General features: G+C 43.3%; 1 protein-coding gene across 1 annotated transcript in view; it reads left to right on the top strand.

Moving 5' to 3' along the window:
- The window catches only part of Arc42 (Activator-recruited cofactor subunit 42), a 28,466-nt gene that overhangs the window by 1,782 nt on the left and 4,434 nt on the right, over nt 1–22,250 (top strand). Inside the window, exons 3-9 of the mRNA XM_084598484.1 lie at nt 120–269; nt 1,517–1,628; nt 2,774–2,889; nt 7,693–7,899; nt 13,956–14,093; nt 18,311–18,406; nt 18,510–18,566. Coding sequence (XP_084454610.1) covers nt 120–269; nt 1,517–1,628; nt 2,774–2,889; nt 7,693–7,899; nt 13,956–14,093; nt 18,311–18,406; nt 18,510–18,566 — 876 coding nt within the window. The remainder of the gene's footprint in view (nt 1–119; nt 270–1,516; nt 1,629–2,773; nt 2,890–7,692; nt 7,900–13,955; nt 14,094–18,310; nt 18,407–18,509; nt 18,567–22,250) is intronic.

Below are 22,250 nucleotides of genomic sequence, written 5' to 3' on the forward strand. Positions count from 1 at the left end.
TATTGCCTTGCAATGATGCCTTGCTCAGGGACCATGAATCTTCAGCAGAGCTGATTGTATAGAATGCAGCACATCATTTATTTTTAATCTGATTTCCTTCTGTCTTTCTCCTTGTATAGATTCGGAAATTGGGTGAGATGGGCCTCATGGCGGTTGCTGTGCCACCAGAGTTTGGCGGTGCTGGCTTAGATTACCTTGCATATGCTATCGGCATGGAAGAAATCAGTCGTGGCTGTGCCTCCACTTCTGTTGTTATGAGTGTCAACAATGTAAGCATTCCTGTCAACATTGCAATGTTATAATGAAAAGTCAGAATGCATACATGGGCATGCCTTTTCACATCCCTTTTGTTGCTTCCATTGTCCAATAACCATGGCAATATACATGATACCTTTAATTAGTTACCCCTCTGTACATTTTTGAATGGCAATGGTGAGGAATGGATTAAACTTCTGAATTCAAGTTGTATCTGCAGAGTAACGTTGTTCAGCAAGTTTACCATGCTCTGAAACACGCAAAAGCACTGTAAAAAAATGCACAAACCCTAAAGGTATTATTATTTATGCATGAATGATCACAGCAAATTATTTAACCTTTTAAAAACTTAGTGCCCAGCAATAGTATCTTCAATCTTCAAAAAATTTACCACACTGTTATGTGACCCGTAGTGCCTCATTCTCAGTGACAGTGAGGTAAACGAGTCTCATATTTTGCCAATTCCCCCCCCCCCCTTCCCCTCTACTTTTATTGCAAGTGGCGAAAAATAATTGTTAGCTTAGAGCAGGAGGTTTAACACGTGACATGGAAGTTCTGATGTACTAGCACAGGACAAATTCAAGCAGGATTGCTCACTCCTTTAGGGCACATACTTGATGAAAAGTATCGGAGTGTTCTTTTGCTTTTACCTTGAAGAATTGTTAATTGCATTCATCATTTGGCAGACATTAAACTATTAAGTGAGAGCATCATATGTCACTTACTTGTATTACATTTTCCTTTCTTCATAATTAGTAGCGTAAAGAAATTCTCAAAGCAGGTGAATGGTGATCTCTGCACATTTTAATGCAGCTTTTTTTCAGGCTTTGCAACGCTCGAAAAATGGCCTGAAAATCAGGCAGTCCAAAAAAACCAACCTAGGAAAAAGATCACTTGCTGCGAAAAAGCGGCTTGAAAAATAGTGGACTTTGAGCTTCCCTGTGGTCGCATGTGATGATACTAGGCTGTATTGGAGCCATGGTCACACTCTCATGTCTGCCAGCACCTCACGTTACTGACACCCAAGTGACGGCCACTGATCACGCTGTGAATGGGTTGCTATGCCACTCTGTGTTAGACTGCTCTATTTGTTTGCAGCTGCCTAACTTTATTGGGAAAAGAGCCTGCCTTTAATAATTCCGTTTTTTCTGTGTTTTTGGTACTTGCTTTTCATAAAGCAAGGGTTGTGTGCACTTCCTTTATCCTCTAGCAAACAACTGTTTGAATCGTATTTTCACTACCGCCTTCTTTTCAATGGCAGTCTTTGTACCTGGGCGCCATCCTCAAGTATGGCACGGAAGCTCAGAAGCAGAAGTTCCTCCCCCCTTTCACCACTGGGGAGAAGGTTGGGTGCTTTGCCCTCTCCGAGCCCGGTGAGCACACACTTTCTGGTTTCTTTACATGTGTGAAAGGATATTTTTGCACAAATCTATGTTGTTCTCCACGGCAAGATGCGCTGTAGCTGTGCTCAGACGGAGCCAATATTCTAGCTTTAATCTCACGAGGTATTCAAAGTTCTGACCGAGTAACCAAAAAAAGCAGACGTGGTTGGTATGTGCTGCTAAACTGCACTGCAAAGTGTCATTCCACCAGCCATTAAACCAGCAGTATTGTTTTTACCGAAACATGCTTACCTGGCAGCCCTTTTTTTTTGTTGTTGTTGCAGGGCCTCCAAGATTGCAAACAAACAGGGCTACGCTCTTTTTCGGAGGGTTGTGAATTAAACATTGCATGTTGCTACGACCAAGAGCAATTCAGATGTTACCATAGTGATGTGGGATAAGCTAGTGGCCATAAATTTGATTCTTTTTGGTAATGAGCGAAATTGTATTGTCAGTGTACCTTAACAGTATGGCAATTTTTTTTTTTCGACGTGTTTGCTTTTGTGTGTGCTGGGCTTTTAATCTTAAAAAGTAGTTTATTAAGTGACGGCATTAACCTGGCTTTTTGACCCACAAATTCCAGTGGTCCAGACTGTCCAGTTGTGTCAATGTGTTTTCATTGCAGCAGAGAGTCACAATCACTTCAGTTGCTTCGAACAGTTGATGAATGCCTCGAGTCCCTCATTGCGCTGTTCCATCAAAGGACCAGAGTATGGTCCCAAATTAGACACGCCGGTGCACATTTGGGTGTGGCCAGTAAATGCAGGCAGTCGCAAAAGGAATCTGCAAATTGATATCTGCTTACTTGTAACTTCTTGTGTTGTTATTGTAATTTGGGGTCAACGCACAGTGGTTCACTTTCAACTTGGTGTACAAAAATTCCTTCTCTCCCCATGCAGTGCCAGTATTTAAGTGAAGATGCAGAACAGAAACACTTGTGTGCTGCGTAATAATAGCGTATGTTAAAGAACCCCACGCAGTCTAAATTCATCCACCCACTATGGTGTCCATCCTAGTGCATAGGGAGCTTCCAGGCATTAAAGCCCTCAATTTACAATTCTCAACGTGGGTTCCAGACATGGTTATTGTGACATAATTGTGTGAACATGATTTGTGTCACTTTGTTGTCTTTGCAGGCAATGGTAGCGATGCTGGTGCTGCTTCAACGACTGCCGTTTTAGAAGGCGACCATTATAGACTCAATGGCACCAAGGCATGGATAACTAATGCATACGAAGGCGAAGCAGCTATTGTAAGCAAAAGTTTATCGCTTTGGTACTGAGACCCCCCCCCTCCCCCCAATCTCGGATTTCACCAAAGTTTATTTTTTTGTCTGGTCCTCTTCCTAATGAGCATGCTTCCGGCAGGTGGTAGTTGGCAGGCGATATAATTAGTCAACAGGTTGTGCGGTGTCATGAGACCACAGGTGGCTGAATTAGCAGGAGCTGCCAAATTTGGGTAGCACTTTTGAGATGGGACTCAAGCCCACTGGCACCCGACGATCCCGAATCAGATGCGCTACTCCTAGACCCGCCACGGTGGCACAGGGGTCACGGCGCCCGACTACTGTACCGGAGTACCAGGGTTCAAACCAGACCGCCGCCGGCTGCTTTTCGATGGAGCCGAAATGCAGTGGCGTCAGCGTGCTATGTGATGTCAGTGCACGTTGAAGAACCCGAGGCAGTCGAAATTTCCAGAGTCCTCCACTACGGCGTCTCTTATAGCCTGAGTCGCTTTGGGGCGTTAAAACCTACACACCAAACAAATCATACTCCTAAACCATGCAGGCACATTCCTAGGACTTGGTTAAAGCAGAGCTCTGTATCTGTGTCAGGTGGTCTTTCACATAATGTGGTGGTAGATTATGACTTACACTAAAAAGCATGTTCAACCTGAAACTGAAGCACTAGTGCACCGGATTTGCATTTGGCCTAACCACAGTAAACTGGCCATCATTTTATTGTTATCAATTTCTTTCTTCTTTTTTTTTTTTCTTCAGGTTTGAAAGCAAGCAGCCATTCTTGATCATTAGTGTTGGTAATGAAAGCACTCCAGACCTTCAGCAGTACTGGAGACTGCAAAGTAAATTTCAAGTGGGAGTTTGTGCTTACTGTATATACTCATTTTCTTGCAAGGCTTTTGAGGTACATATTTTATAAAACAGATCAGATCAGTATCTGACTTAAATCAGCATTTTTGGGCTTGTCATAAATGTGCTAATGAATGGTGTGTATGCTTGATAATAATGGGTGGCTTGTGCATGACAAATTTACTGTTCAATTTCAGAGCCTTTGATGGATGCAGTTAGCTTGTTTGTTTGTTTGTTTGTTTGTGTATATTTCTTGTGCCCTCGGGGCCAGAAGCATTAACCCTTTCCGGTCAGGTGTAGTTTTCCCACTGACTACTGCACCGGTCAGCGTCCTTTTGAGCCATCTAGCCCCTTGCAAAGAAAGGTGGAGTGCCACTTGATAACTGGACTGTAAACGTTTCAGAAGAGTGCGAATATGGGCTGGTTAGTACATGATCACAAATGGAAAGAAACAGCGCTACTGAGACTGGACAGAAGAGCAGACAAAACACATGCGCTAACTAGCAACCAACACATAGTTGTCTTCGTCTGTATGGTCATCTTCGCTTTCTACAAAGTTATTAGACAACTTTCTTTAAAACATGCCTCCCGGAATGGAACTCCTGCTGCAGGTTTCTGGTGCAAGTTCAGGGCCTCAAAACCACGTGATCAAAAAATAATTTTCCAACGGTATGCGGCTGTCATCCCTCCGGAGGAAGGCCAAATTGTCAATTCGCAGGATACAACAATGAAAAGAAAGCCAAGCAGCCAATTTACAGGACACAACAAATCCAAACAAATGGTGCGCCAATTTACCTCTAGAAATTGCAATTGGCATAAGCAAAACGTTGCGTCGAGCTACGCCCGACAACTGACTGAACGGGTAATTTTTCGCATTCGCGCATCACCCGACAGATGACCAGAAAGGGTTAAACAGGGGAGCAGGCATATGTTAAGAGACAAAAACATACAGTGCAACAAATTAATTGATATTACAGAAATTAATGGCTCCTAGTTACACAATATTATCTAATGGATTCCTGAAATTTTGATTGGTAAGGTGTAATACAATGCAAGTAGAGCGTGGCAGTTTGTAGTGCAGAAATACCTAAGGGTTTCCTACTTATACATCATTATCTAATACAGTCTTTGAATGCCGGTTATCAGCGATAGTAGTTGTTGATACAAGATGATTCCACTCAAACATTGTGCGTGGAAAAAGTGACAGAAACTAAACATTGGTCTTGCATTATGAAATTTTGACTTCGCTTATGGTCTAACCTTGATGAAAGTATTGGAGAATGATATCAGTTCATCACAAAGGGGGTGGGGATGATGAAATGATTTGTCAAAAAGTTAAAGCCTAAAGACTTCACAACAAGATGTTAAAGATGGCAGGTTAAGGCTTGATTTCATTGTAAAAATGCTGGCAATTGTTGTTTTGTACTTTTTATAATAAGTAAATTAGCTTTTGCCAAAAGGGGTCCCAAGCTGCTTTAACATATCCAAGGTTTGAGCAGACTAGTGATTTCTATGGTGTTAGTCTTAGGGAAGAAGTTGCTTTAGTGAAATTACATTTTAGGTATCTGAGCATGTGATTGGCAGCATTAATTACTTGAAAGATGTGCACGGACCGAGTGAGATTAGCAGTAATATGTGTACTGAGATACCTACATGTAAACAGGATCAAGGATATTATATTGTAATAATAGATTTAGAACTCCAGGTGCACGCAGAAATTTACATTCTTTATGTTTATTTTCGTTGACAATGATTGCCACCCAGTAGGGATCAATGTTCAGTTGGCACAAATTTAAACATTAATATATTATGTCACATTAAGTGCGTTGGAAGAATCTAAATACACAGTCAATAAATGAAGAGTGGTCAAGGATTATGTTTAATTAATGTATGAATGATACAGTTGTGTTTCATGTGAATATGTCACGCGAAAACCATCTTGTGATGCTGAAAAAAATGAAGGGAATTAGTTTAAGACAGCTAACAAGATTTGAGGCAAGTTATATATATATATATACTGGCATTCATCGATTACATCATTTCACAATGGTCACATCAGTTGCTCATCTTTCATAGAATCGACATGTGCTCTAGTGCTAGTTGGGCAAGAAAGTGATGCTTTGACAGCACCAAGAGCCAGCGCTAGCAAGTGAAATGTGGTGCAGCGAGATACATCATAGCATCAATCAGCTCTTGGTGCAATCGGCAAGTGGCGGGGAACAGTGAAAAAGGCGAACGGATGCCAGTGCTGGATCATTGTGTGCCATGAGAGACGCTGTGCACGCGGAGCACTTCTTGCAAGCATCGTAGAATGAATGCGCTACTGCAGTGACCACTTTAATCCTACACAAGTTTCGTCAAATCTTGTTGATTCGATCCCCGATAATCCGGCTTAGGAGTGCTGCCCTGGCCTATGTAAGTCTGTGGCATCGGGCGCGCGTTGATTTGGACATGGGTAGGCTCACATCGGTTAACTCGGGCGAGGAGGGGAGAAAATAATGTTGAGGTACAACCCACACAGCCAGCGATCTCCGAATTAGTCCTCGCGAATGTGAATTTAATTAAGAATAAGTGTGCGCGTACACTTCGTGATTGCTATGACAGGCATGGCGTGGATCGGAGTCTCTCACTTCTGATGTACGTTTCAGTTTCCTTAACTTCACACCTTCACGCAGCTGCGATTCGGTGTGTGCATTGGCCAGTCATGCCGTTGCCGTTTCGAGCACTGCTTGGCGCGTCTTTTATTTTTATTTGGAAAGGGTATTGCACGTTCTAACGCCTACTAATCTTCCCATCACTTGCATCCATGTGTGTCTCCTAGTACATTGAAACGCCGTGCTAGCTACGCACTGTTATAGTGTGTGCAGTGAAGCTTTCTCAAAATATGGGGGGCCATTTCTAAGCAAGCACCACTTCTACTGGATTGCATTATTTTATTGGAGATTTACACTGACTGCATGCTCCAAAATGCTGGTATTGCTGCTACAAAATGATCACATTTTTGCTCCATAGCTGCTCTATAACCTATTTTAGCCATCCCACACTGTATAAGTTCTACAATTTTGTGTAGAATACTAGTGAAGGAAATAGGTCGGTAGTTATATGGAGAATGCCTGTCACTTGATTATGGAATGAGATCACATTCTTGACATTTTGCTCAGCAAGCAAGGGACATTTGTCAAGCAACTGCTGGGAAATCATTGTTAGAAAAATGGAAGAATAACAGCTCACATTAAAAAATTTGGCATTTAGATTCTGTTCGGGGGTAGGAGAAGTTCCAAGAGATATAGTTATTGATTGAAAACTTCCTGGTCCAATGAAGCATTGCTAGGTAACCATGTGTGGATGGGTGAGCAATATTTGTTGTTAATGGAAATTTGTGTGTAAAACTTGATTAATAGCACATTTGTAAGCTGAAATAACATTTCCAGCACTGTCGGTGAAGATTTTGTTTTGTCATGTAAGGTCAGGTATGGCATGATAGAATTAAATCAGAAGTCTCACGAACATATTTTGTGCCCATAACTAGTACTTTCATCGTTGAGATGTATTAGCGGTTTCTTACTCCTCATATCTGGTCCTAGAATCCGCTCTAACTTTATAAACATTTAGCTAAACTGTGACTTTCTAATGTCTCAGCTTTCTTGTTAAACATTTGTTTCTTCATCAGCTCATGAGTAGCTAAAATCATAACTTCAATATCTGCAAGAAAGAATTTCTGCAGTTTGCTTGCTTGAGCTTGTCGGTGCAATTTCTAAGATTAAAAGGGAACATCGAAGCAACAGACAAGGTGCAGCCTACACCTCGTCTATCTCAGGCTGCTGTCCTCTTCTCACACTGTTTCCTTATCCTGAAAGCAGAACAGTACTGAAGCTGGCCAGTATGCCTTAGCTTCACCATGGCATTCTGTAAACAGTACTTCTCACACGTATTTACAGTAAAGGCACTGAAATGTAATTCGTGCAGGTGATGGCGACCTTCGACAAGTCCAAGAAGCACAAGGGCATCAACGCCTTCATTGTGCCAATGCCATCCCCTGGTCTGAGCCTGGGCAAAAAGGAGGACAAACTGGGCATCAAGGCTTCGTCAACGGCGCAGCTCATCTTTGAAGACTGCCTCGTCCCCAAGGAAAACCAGTTGGGCGAAGATGGTGCAGGCTTCAAAATTGCCATGGTGAGGCAACATGTGATGCAGGCACACCTACGTGACATGTATGACCACATTTATACTCTCGGAATTATTCATCGTAAAAATGCAAACTTACAATGTACAACAACAATTTGCTGTTAAACCTCTATGTAACAAACCTCCATGTAGCGCATTCCTCGATTTCATGAAGTTTTTCGATTCCCTAAAGCCGTCTCCATTAAAATGCATGTGTTTGAAAACTCTATGTAACAAGCATGTTCAGGTGGTGGACCTTGACATAACAAACTTGCGGCACCAGCTAGCTCGTACCTAGTACTAATTTACTGACAATTTCGCAGAACCCTGCAAGTTTTATGATGATAAGCTTGAGCCGATGTTACAGGAATGTCTAGGATCACAATGTGTTTCACCGTCGCCAGTGCATCTATGTGGCAAACGCAGCAGTCTTTGCTGGTTTCACTTTTGGAACACAGCTTTACAGTATTTCTTGCTCAAAAAGCTGTGACAAAAAAACTGGACAAAGGAAAAAAAATATACACGAGAAGAGCTGTGCGCGTTCGTCACTGCCACAAGGTTGCTCGCGAGATTCCGGTGCCGATAGCTCTTGCATGTCGGTAGCGGGAACAGTGGAGTACGCCAGCGATATGAGGCGGGGAGGGTGAGTTTCACGGTACAACACTGAATGACCACATGCGCTTTCTCCTAACCTGGCCTCCGCCACCTCCTCTCCCTACCCCTCTCGTAGATGCGTCAAGAGAGCCGTGTAGGCTGCTGCCACAGTCACTCCGTACCCTCAGGGCGATTGCAAAGTGCTTCACCGCTTGTATTACTTCGAGTAATGTGGATTTACTCTATACTCTTTAGAGCTGGTTTTCCTACATTGAGTTCTTATGACTTCTTCCTAATCACGCGATGCCGTATTTTTCTGCTCTCATTTTTCAGAATTTAAAAATGTTTGCTGCAGAAAGCTAGGGGCATACCTCTTCGTTGATAATTATTTGTTGCATGCTGTGTGCACGAGCATATTCTCGCAGCCTAATTTGTAGGATCACGGGTACTACAATAATGTCAGCCGCGCATATTGCCGAGAATGACAGCTGTCGAATTGCCTTCTGCGCTTTGCAGGATTTTGACTTTGATGGCTCCGTAAGAATGTTTTAAACCTGCCTAGAGTGGACTCCCATTCAGCTGTCCTCTGTTAAGATGAATTCTTGGATAAGATGAGCTATGTGAGGCCGTTGACTAGTTTGCCGTAGGACACTGTTAAAGAAATACACTTAAGACAAACGGTTTCACGCATCCTTCAGTTCCACAATGAATTTTCGCAGTGACTGCAAGCCACAGCAACCCCGTTAACAGCACTCACAAACTATTCATGTAGAACTGTCTAGGAAAAATATACCGTATTTACTCGCATAATGCTCGCACTTTCTTTCGCAGGAAATTGACGCTAAGTTGGGCGGTGCGATAATTATGCGGGAAAAATTTTGGAGCAAATGTTTTGGAGCATTAAAAGCAAACTTAAATAGGTGCGAATCGGGATTCTTAGGTCAGCTATTGTAAATATAAACGAAATATTACTTTCATACAACACTTACCCTTGTTATAAAAGTACAAGGTCGCCAAAAGCACTTTATTTACCGCACGCAGCCTAATCATCACTCCCCGCATTTCATGAATGCTCACAGCAGACCATACTGTTCTACTCTTGATCAGAGACGATCCGAGTCCATGTCGACACTGCAATCGCCGTCTCCAGTAGCGTACTATGCAGAACTCGTTGACGCCGAAGTGCCTGCTGGCAGCACGGTTGCTATGCTATAGCGCGTACTCGAAAGCTTTTAGCTTAAAAGCAGCTGTATAACTTGCGTACCGCACCACCGCGATGCGGCACCAAGAGCACTGTAGACGATGGAACAAGGCAAGTAACACGGACGGAACGAAGGAACATTGACAACGAGACGCGGAGACACCTCGCAAAATAACGACGAATACGAGCATCATGGGAGTAAAAAAAACAACGAAAATAACCTATGATGATGATGATATACCTGAACACGCTATCGCCGCCTGATAGCCCGTGCGCACAACGAGGCCAGCTAGGTTCAGTAGCCCTCCAAAGATGGCGCTTGTTACTACTGGCAGACGATTCTCGCGACTCGATAAACGAACCTCAGTTTAATGGCATTCGCGGTGTAACATTTTTTTTTTTTTTATTTCCCAATCTCTGCCCTATTGAAAACCATGTATATTTATTTTTTTTGTGCAATTTAACGACCCATCACTAGCCATAAAGGCTATGGGTCCAGCTTTGTGTTTATGTACTGCTTCTTAGCACAAAAGAAGTAACTTTATGCCACACTTTCTGTTCAACGAAATCCTCACACATCACATGCATGTATCAGCAGCCACCTTGACAATTGGATGAGAACTAAAACTTTAGCCGAGACACACTGCATTTTGCATTTGCCCGACATGGACGTCAGTTCGAGGGGAGAATTCAATAGGCGGGAAGAAGCAGACCTTTTCTTTTTCTTTTTTACGACAGTTGTCCATCCTTGCACCCATCAGTCATCAAAGGAAGCATGCGGTCAGCCGTGATAATGATGCCGGCCTTTAGCATCATTTGCTTCAAAAGGTGTTTGCTGCTACATACGTCCCAGGGATTTTATTTTGTAGCAGCGTGCCGTGCCCACTTCAATCGCTGGATGAAGATAGTGGAAGGCAGTGAACAACTGGATCAGCTGAGCAGCTCCACCGCCGGCAGTCCTGTCAATGCTGCTGGCACTCTACCAAGTTTCCCCCCCTCCCCTCGCCCTACCATTGGAGCTAACTCACACCGTGAAGTTCTCAAGTTCTCACTGCACGGAATCTTGGTGTCCTGCCAAGAAATATACTGGACTAGATGAGGGATACTCTAATGACTAGCTTTTTTTTTTAATTTTTCGGCGGCAATAGGGGGAAGCAAGTTCATTACGCATGTAAATAAATACGGTAAGCATATGTGAGGCCCAACAAAGATTGCCGCGCAAAGGTAGCCGCGCCAGCATGGGTTCGCTCGCTCTTTGCTCACATGAATAAAAATGATGGTTTGCGTCCGTTTGCTTTTGCCCATTATCCTCCTGATATTTCAAACAACATCCGGTACCATCCTTAGCACTATTATTGCTAGAATTTCTTGCCCATTACCTAAATTCATAGTTTACAAGTTCCCATCTACTAGCGGTGTTCTACTAACCTGCTAGTACTTTATTTGGGCAGCTAGAACATGAGAACCTCGACATAACGAAATTCACGATTTAACGAAATTTTCGACTGCAAGTAGGGCTTCATTATATCGAGGTTCGACGGTCTGTCTGTGTGTGTTATGCTTCAGTGCAGGAGGGTGCTCCTTTACAAGATTCTTTCGCTCATCATCCCTAAGAACTGCTGAGAACCACACTCTTTTTCGGACGGTCGCTTCCTTGCCGTTGTGGAAAAGGCAGGGCACCATCGCGCCAGCGCAGGCGGAAATCTGACATGGTCAGATCTCGGCAAAGTGCGCACACTTATTGGGTGGAGGCTTCTTAACATTAGGGCTGTCTCGTGAAGTGGGTAACAGTTATGCTGCAGTTAAAGTGAGGCAAGAGAGAGAAACACACGGCTACTCTGCTGAGCACATCTTCGAAGCTTTTGGAGCAGGATGGAAAGCAAAAGTCGGAAACTAAGGAAGATGAGACAATGAAAAAAAAAAAGTTGACTAGACCAATGCCGTTTTAGAGTAAGATGACACGTGCTGGTTTCATGCTCTGCACTACAGCTTGCTTCTTACAGCTCTTTTCGAAAATGTTTTCTCTCTAAAAGGCTGTTTTACTTATTGTTTTCATACGGCATATATATTTAGGCACGCATGTCATTTTTAGGGACACTTCTGTTTCTGTGAATTTCTGACAAAGACAAACAAGTCTCTCTGGTTCCTCTTTGAAGGGAGTGTACTGTATTTTGTGTACTAAATTGCTGAACAGTCCTGTGATAGGTAACTCACAATACATTCAGCATGCCATTGTGTTTTGTATTTAGTTGAACTGGTCGTAATTTTTTGCATGCAGTTATTTGTGGTAGACTGAATTGTTTCACTCTGTGACCAAATTCATGAGGGTTCTGTTGCATCCTGCAATGTGCATTTTAATTGTGTAGATGTAATAATGTCACTTGCATGACTACCAATGTGAAGCTTTAACATTAAGGTTTCAGTGTTCTCTCCACAAATTAAAGAATTATATTTTTTTTTATTCAAGATGTTTGCTATTAGGCATAGTCAGAAAGGGAGAGGGGATGTGGGAGAAAGGAGAAAGGAGAATAAGTGTGCTCTTGCTTCTCTACATCTTGTCACACAACCACTTACAGTTACGTTATGTGAATATTGAACAATTTCTAATAGTAAATCGAATATTCTCTCATATGATTCACCAAGTGACTCAAACAGTGCATATTCAAATTTATTTAAAACCTGCCAAGTACGTTTTCAAGCTTTCGAATACTTGGAGAAAAGTTTGAATAAGGCTCGTCGTAGGCTTGTGTGATTACTGTTTCAAAAAATGGCCCACTCGGTATGCTTCGTGATCCGCTTGCGTGTGGCGTAAGGTTGAGCGCCATGACGTAGGTCGTTTGTGGGACTGCTTTCTTTGTACTCATACATAGACTCCCAAGATTGGGTGATGCAACAGGGCAGTGCCAGACTTAGCAAGATAGTGAACCTTGCCTCGATGTTTGATTTCGAAATGCGTGACTCGTCATACATTGATCTCTCTCCCCTGTTATCCTGTAAGGTGTAACCAGTAAGATGTAGAACTAGTTTGCTCATTGCTGTCGCCTGTAACAAAAGTTAACTTTTTTATACATATGAGGCGACATATGACTTCTTGTTACTTTACCTGTTTTTAAACTCACATCTAAACGTCATGAGTTTCATGAGTTATACACAGCGCTGCCTCCATTCCGTAGGTCTTCCGCATGGCTACGTATTTGTTTTGCACGAATTAGGTTGGTTGGTTGGTTAGGTTGGTTCATAGGAAGGGAAAGGCGCAGTATCTGTCACACTCGCTCTGTGGACACCTGAACCCCGCCGTAAGGGAAGGGAGGAAGGTGGGAGTGAAAGTGGATAGAGAGAAAGGGGGGCCGTAGTGGAGGGCTACGCAGTAATTTCGACCACCTGGGGATCTTTAACGTGCGCTGACATCGCACAGCACACGGACGCCACTTCGTTTCGCCTCCATCGAAACGCAGCCGCCGAGGCCGGGATTCGATCCCGGGAACTCCGGCACAGTAGTCGGGCGTCTTACCACTGCACCACCCCGGCGGGGCCCACGAATTTTTGCACTAGTAGCAAATATACATATTTGTACATACACCAGCTGATATATCTTTTTTTCTTTTTTTTACTGTTCGAAGATTTGTATTTTAAAAGCTATGAGGGATATGTCGCCAACTCTGCACAGGTGGGTTGTACAGCGAAGCAGACATTATGTACATTACAAATCCTAATGGTTAGGCTATTCATTAACTAAAATTAAATAATTGAATTGGCAGTGTTGCTCAAATTATCGAACATCAAAAATGCACAAATGTAAGTTCATTGAGTTTGCTTTTGTACAGAACTTTTAAGAAATAGCATTTCTTATGCATCAAATGCAGGTGATATGCAGGGGTGATCAGTTAATTTTAATTAATTGTCTAATCGTAAAGCTCTAGATTGGATTGTGATCACCTTGGTTTACAACTCACCTGGACAGACCACAGCAAGTTATCCCGCATAGTTAATTTAAGCACTAGCAGAATCACTCAGTATTTTATTTATATTTGATTAATTTTATTACAATTTGATTTGTATTCAGTCTGGTAGCAACACTATTCATATATTATCCAGTTCTGAAAAGGAACTATTTGCGCCCCAAGTTACCAGCAACTTAATGTTAAGATATTCAGTTTTGAATATGCTGTATTTTTTTTTTTTTTTTGTTACAAGTGCCACCGCCAAACCTTTTGTAGAGGGAAGTCTGCACTCTATACTTATTTTAGTGTCTACCATATATACTTTCCAGAGTGTCCTCGACTCGGGTCGCATTGGAATTGCGGGTCAGGCACTCGGAATTGGTCAAGCAGCCTTGGAGTGTGCCTTGGAATACTCTGGCAAGCGGGAGTCGTTCAACCAGCCCCTTCACAAGTTCCAGGCCATTCAGGTGCATTTCTTACTAAACTGCATCTTCTGCCATTGAAGACTGCATCTTCATTGTGCCATTGAGTCATAAAAGGGAAGCAATGAGCCCCCTTCTTCCCCCACGCCGACCAGCTCCAGTGAGCAGTGGTGGCCTGCAGTTATACATTTCACTTGCAATCTTGTGACGTCGAATCACTTTATGATGGTAGAGTTGACTGTTGTGAGTACACACAGGTTGTGGGGTGTAGAGAATGTTTGAGTCACATTGCAAGTTCAGGCTGTCGTTCCGCTCGTTTTCTCTCCTTTTTTCGTGAGTTCCACCTTGCAGTCTTTGCTACCATCGTTAACCATGAAAATGGAAACTGAATGCTATTGCGATTCTTGCTGTGCACAGCAGGGTGAGGGGGGTGAATTCGTTCGCAGCATGTGCGCTTCACGTGAAGTGGCATGGACATGAAAAAAGCATGACTGGCCGGGATATTCCAACTGGAGGGCTATAGTGGTGACAGCTTAGCACGATTCGCTTCTGCGGAGCACCACTCCGCATGCGGTGACCACTTTGAGTGAGTTACAAATGTGCTTCCCGGCGGCGCGCACGCCTACCGCGTCGGGACTAGTCAACGTGCCCGCACTGGCGGCCGGGCCCGCCATATCAGATTACGCATGCGCGTGCGCATAGACGGCGCGCGGAAGCTGGTCATAGTAGCAGATCACGCTATGCGATAACTCCCTATTATTGACTTATAAACGAAACATGGAGAGTGGCCAATTTCGTGATTTGTAAAGCTGATTTTTCGCAGAAAAGTGATTTTTTTTTCAAATTCACTGATTTTTCGGCCTGTTTGATTATTCGGACCACTTCCCGGGTCCCGCAGAGTCCAAAAAAACGGTCGGCGACTCTGTTAAGTAGTTATGAGAAGAAGTAGTTATGGTGATAATAATGATTGCCGGAACTTGCTGTCCTGACAATGGACGAAAAGAAAACGCAGAGAACCCATTGGGGGCACATGCATTTCATTGCATTAATATGGACAGGGATGAAAACAAACCTTGACTGCCCCAAACAGACATTTCTTGCGAAAAGTAGTGTGATTGCACAAACGCCTGAGTGACAGCCCTATGTTTTCGTGGTTTCAGGCTTTAAAGTTTAGGGATCAACACTCCCTTTGTCTTACTGGCTGAATTGCTGTGAAGAAAACTTTTTGCAGCTGGTAACACTTTCAAAACCAAGTACAAATATGTGTACTAGAAGGTTTGTGAGATGGGAGCAATCACAGTAGGAGCTGCGTCATCACTCTTTGAGATGTAAATCAGGCTTGTCATGTACCAATAGGTGGTCCAAATTGCATCATATTGCCATATCCTAAAATAATTAGAATTTGGATATGTACTTTCTTTACACTGCCCAGCGCATTACAGGGAAGCATACCTTAAAGAAATAATGATATTCAAGTACGGAGTGAGAGGCTGACAATTAATTATAACATGCTGAGAGAAAGGCTTCAGAGATAACCGTGTAGCCGAGAAGAGTCAGGCGAAACTGACCTGGTTGTGACGGCATAGGTACAAATCCCGCTAGTATGACAAGACTTGTTTTGTTTTGTTGTACTCGCACTTGCTCAAAGCCAGTGTGCACTGAGACTGAGAAAGACAGATGCCAGCTTTTCGTTCGCATTGCTGTTGTAATGTTAACGCATTAAAAAAGCCAGGACAGTGATTGTGTGCAACTTTGTGGACATGATAGCTGCAACGTTGCTTAGACAGCTTGAAATTGCAAAATGGCAATGTAGAACCCCTTTATACAGCAAAAGTCACGCAGACCGGCAAAAATCTTTACTAGGCCTTTACTATATCAGTTGCTGGTGATTACATGGTCCTGAAAATGCTGTCTGGTAATTAAACGGCTGCTTACTAAACACATCTTATTCCCTTATGAAAAAAAATTCTATTAAAATACCTTCCATTCTTTCTTATCTTTTATGCAATTTTCTTTGCTTTTTGTTTCCCCCTCCATCCCCTCCCCAAATTTTCTCGCTATTCGAGGAGGGCGTTTCATGGAAAGTACGAAGCCGCGGCCGCTTTACTGTACAGTAGAATCTCGATAAACGGAACCTCAAGGGACCGGGAAAATATGTTCCGTTTATCAGGAGTTTCGTTTAAAGAGAGAATAGGTTCAGCATTGCGCAATCCGCTTCCGTGTGAACCCTACGCGGCTGGCACGCGCGCGCGCAGTTGGCAGTCTCAGCGGATCTCAATTTGCGAAATCTAGGTAATAAGGAGAACGGTACACTATGAGAACAAACTTTATTAGAGAAAAATAAGCAGTGAATTTTTGTTCCAGTAGTACTAGTACTGAAATTAAAAAAAAAAATGTCAAAAGAGTGGGAATTACCACTTATTGGCTAGTGAAAAAGGATTTTATATTTGCTTGTTTGAGCTCTCGCAGCTGTTTTTTGTTAATGGCATCACCCATACTTGACAGGCTGTGCAGAAACACTTCCGAACCTTCTTCTCATTGGAAGAAACTCTTCAGCATTCGGACTGCCGATTCCGCCTGCGCAGGTGTCACCACAGGATCAGAGTCAGCGGTCTCGTTTTCAAGCTCTTCCTCCTCGTCTTCACTTTCATCAGGGGGGCAGACATCAGCTATAATGCTGTGCACGGTATTTTCTGGGATGTTGCCACATCGAGCAAACCGGAAACCGCCGGAGACTGAAACCGGAGTGGTGACCCGGGGAGGAGAAGGAGGGGAGCATTGATGCGTACCGCGATGGCACTGCGCTTGTCCAACTAGTTGCGGTTTCGATTTTTTCGGTTCCGTTAACACGGTGGTCGCAAAATTTGAGTTCCGATTAACGAGATTTTTTTTACATTGGCTTAATACAAAACCAACCAATCGCGAGGCGTTTGTTCCGTTTAAGCGGTAGTTCCGTTTAACCGATTTCCGTTTATCGAGATTCTACTGTAATTGAGTTTTATCAAAAATGTCTTTCCTATAAAGGGGAAGAAATGTACAGTCATCTGTGGAAGTTTCACGTTATTATAACCAAGTTTATACTACAGTGGGGTTCTACTGTAATGAGGTTTAGCGGTCAATCTCATGCGATTGCCAGTCCAGTTTTTGTCAAGGCGTGTGAAATTGTCAGGCCATACAGCTGAGTAAAAGCAAATGCCACGTAGTGTGAAATCCATCCACATTGCCCTACCCAGTGAGTACTTTAGAATAAGCATACCGCGTAGGTGGTCTAACCACCACTCTGGACTAGACGTTCAAGATTTGCAGAAATTTTGAATGGCTTGAAGAAACCTTTTTTTTTTTTTTCAAGTTTTTTGGGAAGATCTAATAACTTTGAGAACTGAACACATGGCAAAAACAGCATGTATTAATCTGCCGAAAAGCATGAACCTTAGTAATACTAATACTAAACATGGTCATAAATCACATATCCAATGCATGCAATATGCGCAGATTACTTGCTCACATCACACTACCATGGGCTGCTTGTACATTGTTGATATTGTCGAAGACTAACACCACTACATTATCGCTTCCAAGTGTTTCAGTCATTTTGCATCTCACCAACAAATGTAACTGTGTGATGATTCTTACCTCTTTCCACTGATCAGCAGAATAATGGTTCTATTCTAGCCATTACTAATTCACGAGTGCTTTCCCACTGATGTTAATCTCTCATTTTGCTGCATTTTTGAAGGTTTCCTCTATGTCATGCTTTGCTCGCTTGTGCTTCGAGTGGAGCGAAGCTAATCTCTGAAGGTATCAAGACGCTTGAGCTGAGCCAGCATCAGTTTGTCTTTGCAGTTCTATGTGATACAGTCTAGAAAAGACACAATCTCCTCGAGTTTTCATTGGTAGTGGGTGCTGTTCTTTACTCACTTTTTTACTTGGTGACTGCACCGAAAGACAATCCCAATGCTTTGATTTTGTTTCATTGACATAAATTTTCATGTCCGGCCAAACTTTCTTGCACAATGGCAGATGCCTTATCAGATGTGTTGAATTGGGAAATCCACGCTCGAGTATACGGCACTTGCATACTGCTCGTCTTTTACCGGGGGTTGCCTATTCACACTCAGAAAATGCTTCCATGCGTTCAGCCACAGGCTGACCTTTCTCAATTTTTTGCCACAGCATACCACGCTAATTGACTCTCATACACTATGAGTGTACTCCCTTTCTTGTATTTACAGCCATGCTTTCATTTCTGTGATACCTTTTAGATGAAGCTGGCAGACATGGAGGTGAGGCTACAAAGTGCTCGTCTGCTCACGTGGAGAGCGGCCATGTTGAAAGACGCTGGTCTCAAGTTTACTAAGGTAGGTGTTGCTTTATTATTTTTATTTTATTTAATTTATTTTTTACAGCAAGGGTGTGAGGGAATTAAGTATTTTGTTTGCATATTTTTTGTGCTGTTCACAGGAAGCTGCCATGGCGAAGCTGGCTGCTTCTGAGGCGGCAACTTTTGTGGCACATCAGGTAAGGCTCTCGACGTAAAACTGGATGTGCACCCTTTGCCAAAATTAGAAGGTCAGTTCCTAATCATGTAGCAGTGCTGTTGTGATGTCCATAGAAGTCATGACTCATAATTTTTGGAGAATTGGAGGAGCAAGTATTATTAACAGGAGTGGAAGTGCTACTTCATTTGCTCCATTCTTCTCCAAGCTGCTTTTCCTGCTTCATCCTGCTCCAAAACGTAATATTGCTGCAGAATGGCTTCAGACGAGCTGTCGCGGTGTTTTACTATCAAATGTCAGTGTGTATGAACAAACCCCAGGAGGTCGAAATTTCTAGTCCTCCACTACAGCGTGTCTCATAGCCTTAGTCGCTTTGGGACGTTAAACCCTGTAAACTAAACCAAACTAAACCTCCTCCCAGCCTTTTGAATCACCCAGTGGAAAGAGAAGAGAGAGCATCAACAAAGCATGTAATGTAAATGAGCCATTAGGAAACTTATCTGTGTGGCAAAACTAAATAAGTTGGTCTAACACTTTTTGCGAAAACAAGCAGGTACTTTACCGTCGCCCCTCTTTATTGGTGGTAGGCGTGTCTGACCTATGTCAAACAAAAGCGTGTTTGAACAACTCTGGGGTGGTGCACTGGATGTACCAATCACTAGAAACCTTCTCAAAGGTGTTGGGAAGCTGTACAGAGCCTATAGCAAGATGTTAAAACTGAACCCCCCCTTGGTTCAAGCAAAAACATGAGGTTCTGGCAAGAGGCAGTGAAGCAAAGACGCTGAAGGATGACAAGGCTACGCTTCAGTGCAGTCTACCCTCCCCGAAGGCACTACTGACCAGTGCTCAGGAATTTATAAGCACGGGCGAAGAGGATCGATAAGGATATACACAAGATAGGGAGTAGAAATGTCATGACCAGGGATGTGAACTCCACACTAGTGGTGCTCTTTGAGTAGGTTTCATATTTGAATCTATTAAGTCAAAATAGACAAAAGCTTTAGGTCAGACTAGGTGTTTAGTTATGAAGCACACAAGCAAGCATTTTGTTTGCTGCTAATCTGTTTCAAATTGTTGTTTGGTCAGCCTATTTTAAGCATCTGCCCCGCGGTGGTGCAGTGTTTAGGGCGCTCAGCTACTGTGCCTAAGGATGCGGGGTCGAATCCGTCACCGCTGCCGGTTTTCGATGGAGGCGAAAGGCAAGGTGCCCATGTGCTATGCGATGTCGGTGCACGTTAAAGAACCCCAGGGGACCGAAATTTCTGGAGCCCTCCATCACGGCATTTCTCGTAGCCTGAGTCGCTTTGAGACGTTAAACCCCACAAACCCAGCCAAACTATTTTAAGCATCTTTACACGTTTTTGGCCATTTGTTTTGTCTTGACAAAGATGAGCGCGTGGTCGGAATTTCACAATTTCACGTCTAGGGAGTGCCTAGGCCACCTCATTTTCGCGCACTTTCACACGCTTGCACTCGTGTACACACCCCTTTAATAGGTTCTTGAGTGAGGGTGGTGAGGTAGGAGGTGTTCATCAAAGTGGCATAGACGGCTGTGTCCCTCTGTGAAGTCGGCTAGTGGTCGGTATGCGTGTGGTCCACACTTCTACTGCACTCAAGAGGGAAACACAGTCGGAAACCGTTCATTTGTTCTTACACCTTGAAAGGAGAGAATGTGCGCCGCTCTCCATAGTGATAATTGGCATGTGAGGATACGCCGGAAATGTGTTCCTTCTTTTCGTTCATCCGCTCGCCAAATTGTTGACATGACTCGGCACGGTAATGTACAGCCAGGTGACAAGCTACTGCATGGGTAGCCCGTGTCGTTGATCTTAACCGCTTACAGCTGGATGGACGGCCACCAGCTCTGGCTTGGGTGGTTCGAGACACCTTCTTCCAGACTCGACTCGTGACCATTGTTAATATCAGGCAGGTTGGCCTCAGCAGCTCGCCCGATAACAGCAACACTGCTTAGCGCCATATGTAATGGTTACTGCTCAGTATGTAAAAACTTGGGCTTCCTAGTAGTTTTAGTTTTACATATAACATATGAGTGTGGAATGGGGAAAACAGAAGAAAAGGGCATTGCAGCAAAAACTTTTTATTCCAAAGCCGCTGGGACCGCAAAAAATGTTCAGATTACAGTCGAACCTCGATATAACGAAGTCCTACTTGCAGCCGAAAATTTCGTTAAATCGCGCATTTCGTTGCGTCGAAGTTCCCATGTGTTCTAGCTGCCCAAATAAAGTAACAGGTTAGTGGAACGCTGCCAGTAGATGGGAACTTGTAAATTACGAATTTAGGAAATAAGCAAGAAATTCTAGCAATAATAGCGGTAAAAATGGTGCCGGATGTTGTTTTTTATATCAGAAGGTTAGGGTTATAGCAAACGGATGCGAACGCATCATTTTTCATGTGAGCAATGACGCGGCAAAGTTTGCGCGACAATCTTTTGTTTAGGCCTCTGGTACGCATACCGTATTTACATGCTTAATGAACTTGCCTCACTTGCCTCCCACTTTTGCCGCCCACATATTAAAAATAAAAAAGCGCTAGGCAGTGCGCGGTCGCAGTCCAATGTATTTCTCGGCAGGACACCAAGATTCCACGCATCGAGAACTTCACAGTGTGTGTTAGCTCCAATGGTGGAGTGAAGAGTGGAGGGGGAGGGGGGCCTTCCCTGTTATCAAGGTCTAGATTAAAAAAAACAATCATATGTATAAAATAGCATAAGTAATTAAAAAATTAAAAAACTCATCAGCCATGTCAGGATTAGAACCAGAATCCTACCGCACGTCAACCCAGTACGCTAGCCACCTAGCGATTGGAGGGGGCACGGTCCACTGCCACGTAATCATTGGAACGTATGTAGCAGCAAATGCCTTTTGAAGCGAACGATGCGAAAAGCTCGCGTCATGATCGTGGTTGACCGCATGCTTTCTTCGACGATGGATCGACAACTGCCTTAAAAAAAATGTATGACAGCGACGATACGACATCTCCGCCGTGTTTCATGCATGTACTTCTATTCAAAAAAACTGGTATACGGAATCCTGTATAAAAATTTATTCTGAATTTTTGCAGCAGGGATTCTGTGCAATTCTATCTTAATTTTATTTCCAAATACCATGTGAATTCTGAAATAAGAGAGAAACAGTGTGCTATTCTTTAATTTTTTTTCACTGCTCAGATGGAAAGATTTTAAAACTCAGACACATAAACCAAAAAGCCCAAGCATCTAGCTACGGGCTACCTTGACCTCAGCCAGGCTACAGACCTTATGCAAAAACTGGCACCCCCTCGCGCTGACTACGCGCGTTTCTGCAATCTTGGGGGATTCTGCATACCACAGCAGTAGTAATACAGTACAAGATAGCGATGCGCAAGCTAGCATTTATCGTCGTCTTAGGTACCCAAATATTGCTGCGGGCCTTGATGTACACAAAACTGTGGTATGGATAACTAAGGAAACAAAGTGAGGGTGCCATCTTCGCACTGTTGTAAAAATTCGCAGCATTACTTGGCTCATGTGCGCCATGTATAGAATGGGTGTGAACAGAATATGTCTGCAGTATCTGTGTAGAGTATGATAGCCACACATACTATATCATTGGATAGCTTATGTCGAGTACAATTGCCCATTAGTAATTTTAGGTTTCAATTAACCGCCTTTAATTAGTTAATTGGGATCAAGTTGAACGTTAAGCTA

Source organism: Amblyomma maculatum, chromosome 3 (assembly GCF_055883805.1).
Source record: "Amblyomma maculatum isolate TAMU_Amacu chromosome 3, ASM5588380v1, whole genome shotgun sequence".
In the NCBI taxonomy this organism is placed as follows: Eukaryota; Metazoa; Arthropoda; class Arachnida; order Ixodida; family Ixodidae; genus Amblyomma; species Amblyomma maculatum.